Raw genomic sequence first — 6,000 nt, 5'->3', positions numbered from 1 at the left:
GTTGGAGATTCCAGCTTCCGACTTTGGTGTCTCGAAAAAGCAAACATGGCGATACCATCAGCCAACCAGAAGCGAGACCTCGACTTCACCACTGATCCTCAACAAGGCTGTGCCCTGTCAAATCTGCCAGCGCTATTGTCTGACAACGAATTGACTCAATTGCGTGATAATTATGTTTACGGCTCGGCGAGTTTGATGAGCTTCTCCGAACATGCCCTCATTGGACCAAATTCGGTAGTATACGAAGCCCAAAGATCGTTCTCCATGTCAATTATTCCAATTGATCAATTGACGTCTCTCGTACAACACAGCGCCATGCTACTGTAAATCCATCATCCTTCTCTGCAAATCCCATCAAAATCGCCATCATCATGAACCCAAAAACACCAACATGTTCACATGCATGGATAGATAAGCATGGATCTGCGGAGGGGGACGTTCGCGCCAACAGCCGATATGTCCATTCTCAACGCTGATAGGCCGCTCGGTCATGACCATTTTCACAGCCTCCCACCTCTAGCTGACAGTTTCCAGTTCCTGAAGGCCGGCTTTTAGCCCGACTAGGCAATTGGGACTTGATCCGCAACAGGTTGGTAGGCAGGTAGCCTTTGGTAGGGTAGACTTTGAGAGTAAAAGTAGCGGCTATCAACCTAAAAATGCCAGGGGTCGGCCTTCAAAGACGAACCATTGACTGCAACGTCGTCATGAAAATGCATGCAAAGCTGGAAACCAATCCCTTTCGGGATGTCTTCAACATTTGACTGGATGGTCGGCTTCTTGGCCTTGTTGGCTTGAGATCCAAGATCGTGGGTTTGTGCGAGAGCTGCCGTACCCTTGTCGCTGACTCGCATCTGTCTCTTTCGGATGCAGAACACATCCCCCTCGGTGTTTCTGCGTCTTATCTCCATGCCCATGTTGATTGTTTATGTTTATTTTGAAACACGATACCGCGCGCGATATAAGTTCCATTGTCCGCGGCAACATAGTAACTACCAATTATTGCTTCTTCTCAACATGTGATGCTGTTGGGCCACAGATGTGCATATTCTGAAGCAGATAACTTGGTAATTGAACATTATTCCCGGGTTCCATCCTTGTAGATTTGGTTGTGACCACTTGGCGCCATTTTGAGCGTCAAATTGGTGGGGAATACAGAACATCGAGGTATGAGGGCATCAACAACAAAGATGCGGGGAAGTTTCAAGTGAAACGGAACGTCAACAAGCCCTTTCTGTTGGTGTAGCGGGTGAATCAGTTTAGGCTAGGTCATGGATGTTACTCACATCATAAGCAGATTGCTCAATTGAGAACTGACCAATGAGATAGCGCATATGCATCCCCGCGAAACGAGACCCGCAAGTGGATCTTACCCTGGAGAACCGCAAAAAACATGGCTTCATGTTTGACAACTTCAAGACTTGTCCATTCAAGGGACCAGAAGGGTCTATTGAGACATTGCAACGGAATGTCGACCCTGGTATGGTTTTGAAGGGTCCAAGGGTGACTGGGCAAGTAAACAGATTCGAAGAGGCCATCCATGCCGTCTTGAGCCAGGGTTCAAAGTGAGAAACAGCTTCAGTAGGCACATATCAGACTCAAGTTTGACCAAGCTTTGGGCTTGCATGAAGGCTCAACGGTTGACTTCAACCGCCAACACAGAGTCTTGTGCAGAGATGAAGAATGTTTGTCCAGGTGATCTACACATTCTTGCCCTGAGGATCCACTAGACCCTAGGGCCAGAACCCAGTTGAGATAGCAACAGGTTGAAGCTATCACGAAAAATCTCTTCCGAGTCACTTGGTTCGGTTTCCTCCGTCGAATGGGTCTCAAAAGTTTTCCATACCGACATTCTCCAGTAGCATACGTAGGTAGTATGATTTCAAATCCATCGGTATTCTTGCGGGGCCTTTGGTTGAAATGTTGACTGCCGGGGTTCGTCTCTTTATCGCGAGTTGCCGAATAAATCCAGACTGAAGAGTACAGTAACACCGAGCACTAAGGCAGGGTTTGGTGGCGAAAATAGCCATTCACCAGAGAAACGCTGCGCGAGAGGAGCTGGTGAGGGTTATTAAGTAAAAGACGTATCTTTCGGATGGGGGAGGATTAAGATTTTCATGCCTATCCGCTGCAAAGGTCGCTGAAAAACGCGAGGTTGGCATGGCCAGTGGATACCAAAAAGGTTGTCCTCTAAGCTTAGAGGTGATAAAAACCGATAGCCTAAGCGCTGGCGTAAGCTTGCATAAGGTGACCAAGCTATTTCGTCTTTCACGTTCTCGATCAAGATTTCTGTATTCTGATGACACTTTTCTCTTCGGAGCCCGTGGCCCGTATACCGTGGGTGATGCAGTTCCGGCAAGCAAGGTATTGCCTGGCGGTTGGTAGGTTAGAACCAAGTGGGTTTTTTGCTTCCTTTTTTCTTTTGGTTATGGTTAGACTCCCCTTGCATTCGTTCGGTTCGTGGAAAGAGGATGGCGTTTCCGTAGAGGCGTCATGGATCCAGTTTGGCTGACCTTGCCTTGCGTCGCTGTGGTGAAGAAGCGAGGGATGGAGTCTGACCCGCTTAGTAGCTTAGGGGATCATCTCTGCGGCAGGCCGGCAGACAAGCCAAGGCTTGCATAACGTTTGGTCACGAGACCCAGGTTGGCGTGGATGGTGGAGGAGAGAGGCGTGCACAGGAGTAATAAGAGACAGAGATTGATTGAAAGGAGAACCTAGCCAAAGAGAGAATCCGTAAGGAACGGAAAGAGCTCTGATGAAGCGCGTAAAAATGGACCCTGGAGGAAGGTACAGTACCGTAATTTAGCGTGTTCTTTCCATGAGGTGTGGGGGCAGGTGCGTGCAAGTGCAAGTGCCAAACCAAAAAAAGAATGGTGCTCGGGTGATTCAGCCTCATTCCACTGAGAACCAGTGGCCAGTGAGAAGGAGATAAAAGGTGCCGTCATTTTAGGCGGGAGGCTCCGCTTTATGGAAGGCTTCTGGAACATTTTTGCATTGGACGGCCTCTAAAAAGCTGCTTGCTATCCCAAGTTAGGTACGGCTCCAGGATTTTGACACGTGCATTTTGTGCTTGGTGTTTTGTGCAAGTGCAATTTCTGGATCCCTCCTGTACGGAGTCGTGATCGTGGATAACCCCAAATTACAGTATGGTCGGGGACGAGATGGAAAAAAGTTACAGATGAAGCGGATTAAGAAAAACTGAATCTGCAGCCCCATGGTCCATCGAGTACCACTCTGTCGGGCAAACCAGATAAAATGTTACGTATGTATTGAATCTGAGCGGCTCACGGCAATTGTCGAGGATAGAGAGAGGGGCTGTATCCATCGCCGCGGGCCGGAGGAAGAGGAGGAAGAAGAATAGAGGGTAGTAAAAAAACCCACTCTGAACCACTTTGGTGACATCCGCAAACGCGGGTTTCAGTCCTCGGAGAGGTAAAGATCTCTCACCCGAATAAAGCTTTGCTCTCGCGGGTCCGGCACGAAGAAAAAAGAGTGGATGTTCAGTCAATGCGTGCAACTTGATAACCAACGATCAGTACGGTAGTGATACAGTGAATTCATGGAAGGGAACGGCCTGTCTCAGGAGGTTTATCATCTGTCCAATGTCCGCCCTGGGCTCAAATTTTATTAAAGTGATTGTTGGTCCCAGCGCCGAACCGCAACATCCGCTCAAAAGGTGGAAATATGAGTAGTCAGCAGTAATAAAAACGTTTGGCTGCGACCGGACAGCTTCATGCAAAACTAATGCTGGTGTTGAAGAAGAAAAACTCTGCTCGGCGATGGGCTATGTTGGAGATGGAGTGGCCGAAACGATGCGATGCAATGTGATGCAGACTCCCTCCCTACATGCTCCATCGTGACAAGCCTCAATATGGCATGGGCGTGGAATATCTGTTGGTGATGACGATGATGGTGATAATTTTATGTATGTACTTGTCCAACTCCCCTGGTGTATTGTAAATTACAGGCGGCTACTACTGTACTGTAGGACTGGGACTGGCTACCACTAGGCACAAGGTGCTGTAGTGTAGTGTGTAGTGTAGGTACTGGACTCCTCCATCTCACGCGTCTCGCAGCAACCCATGTACGTGGAACGTGTATCGAGCTGCAAATCATCTAAAAGGCTCGCGCGTTTTCCAAGGCGCTTTTTTGGCGTTTATCTCACAAAACACGTTTAAAGAGGGAAAATGGGGTTGGGAATGGGAATGGGGGCGCACGCGAGCAAGGGGACGGGGTAGATCTTAAGGGTCTTTTGGTTCCAGCTACAGGCTTACTACAAGCTACAGGCATGGATTTCAGTAGGTCGGGTGTCAAAGTGTCAGCATCAGCGTCTCGGCTTGGGCGTTATTCGTTGACGGATGAGTCGAGGCGGAGGCAACGACGCAACACTATGCACGGCAGCAGGGCGAAGCGAGGGATGATGATGTCTGCGTCCTTAACAAGAAACAAAAAAGTTCAAAGTCAAATCAGGCTGACGCCAGAATCAAGCAACTCGATCCGAGACGGACGGATCAACGTGTCTCTGACTGTCTCGCACCCTTACCTATTGTAACTTGACCCTTAACTGTGCAGCACCAAGACTTAAGAGTACGTATCTTATACTGCAGTATGTACACCTGGAATATAGGAGAAACCTAACGCGCTCACCTTCAGGGGAAAAAGGAAGTTCAACATACGAGAACTCCCCTAAAGTTAAGCCTCGTTTCTAAAGTGCTTGCACATCCTGACGTATAGAATTCTTTGTCTCTTGCGATTGGTGTTTCTGCAGCATCTGAAAGTGGCAGCACTTCTGCAAGCCTTTCTGCAGGCGTGCCGTACGACGCATACATTACTTAGCCGTCCCGAGTAATACATGACCGAGGTTACTGTTGTTGTTACTGTTACTGTTACTTACCGGCTGCTTTACAAGACAAGACAACTCCTTCCGAAGTATTGCGGCTCTGTTCAAGATTCGATACTTTCAATCTCCACCGTTTCACGGGGATATGCGTAGGAGCAGCCGGTCTCTTAGATGAATAGAAGGGTCCGAAACACGCCAGGTCATTGTTTCATGTCTTTTGCCATCTCTGGGGAGACTGTAGCATCTCGAGAGGCAACTGAGTACGTATTTTAATATATCTCCATCATTAAGTCGCTGAGTCTGAGTCTGAGCCTGAGCCCAGAGTAAATCTAAAAGAGAGTGCGGGGCAAAAGCCACTAGCTTACTGCAGTTGCAGGGATCTAGGCTTTAAATGGAAAAGTATTTCGAGGTTGAGGTTCAGGTCCACCGGGTTAAAGACGTCAGTGAGGGAGGGAGACTTGAAACTTGCAGCTCAGATGTAAGGAATTAATTGAGGCCAGAAGAGTTAAGGACGCGAGGTTGACGCGGTGACCGATCGGGTTTCCAGATATACGGTACATTATAGATTTGAGGCAGAAATATTGAATCTGGTCTGACCATTGACGCACGTTGAACGATAGCCAAAAAGCCACTTTTGCTAGAGAGACAAGGATCAACTTATCTGAGCTAGGTGCAATACTGTACTGTACTTAGCCGAATCACATCACATCGCATCTCAGTCACAGTCCAGTAAAACTAAAGTCACGCTTTAAATCGCGAATCTGCCACGCTATACTGAAGTCGAGACTGAAAGCACTACTACTGAGGCCGTTTGGTGTTGAATCGAAATTCAGGGACAGAGACTTTTGATACGCCAATGGTCCGTTCTCTTCAACTTCAGCCAGGAGGATCGACATGAGAAAAGTGGCTCATGCTCCGCGAGACGTGGCTTGTGCTTGTGTCTATTGTTTTGTCTCTTCTCTAGCTGTCTGAAATTAGCATAGCCCTTCATAATTGATTCAAGAACAGATGGATTGCGGAGGAAACATTGAATATCATCTCAAACAGAGTATTCACTACGGATGATTTGCCTCCGGAGTTGAAGTTCCTGGTGTGAGGGGTTTCTCAAGCCAAGAGATCTTCTAAACGAGCAAGTCAGAGTTTAAATCTTGGTTGAGTTTCTT

At 47.9% G+C, this 6,000-nt stretch overlaps 1 protein-coding gene across 1 annotated transcript; it reads right to left on the bottom strand.

Annotated features, from left to right (window-relative positions):
• Nucleotides 1–466: 466 nt before the first annotated feature.
• Nucleotides 467–914, bottom strand: FIESC28_02267 (uncharacterized protein; the record flags this gene model as incomplete). Its single annotated transcript, XM_031156417.1, has 2 exons — nucleotides 467–621; nucleotides 686–914. The coding sequence occupies 2 exons, from the start codon at nucleotides 912–914 to the stop codon at nucleotides 467–469; spliced, it is 384 nt and encodes a 127-aa protein (XP_031019588.1).
• Between the last annotated feature and the right edge of the window lie 5,086 nt (nucleotides 915–6,000).

The sequence above is a fragment of the Fusarium coffeatum genome, assembly GCF_003316985.1.
Source record: "Fusarium coffeatum strain FIESC_28 chromosome Unknown BRIP53273_contig_49, whole genome shotgun sequence".
Taxonomy (NCBI): Eukaryota; Fungi; Ascomycota; class Sordariomycetes; order Hypocreales; family Nectriaceae; genus Fusarium; species Fusarium coffeatum.
The sequence above is the reverse complement of the archived record's forward strand: the minus strand, read 5'-3'. Positions and strand labels throughout refer to the sequence as shown.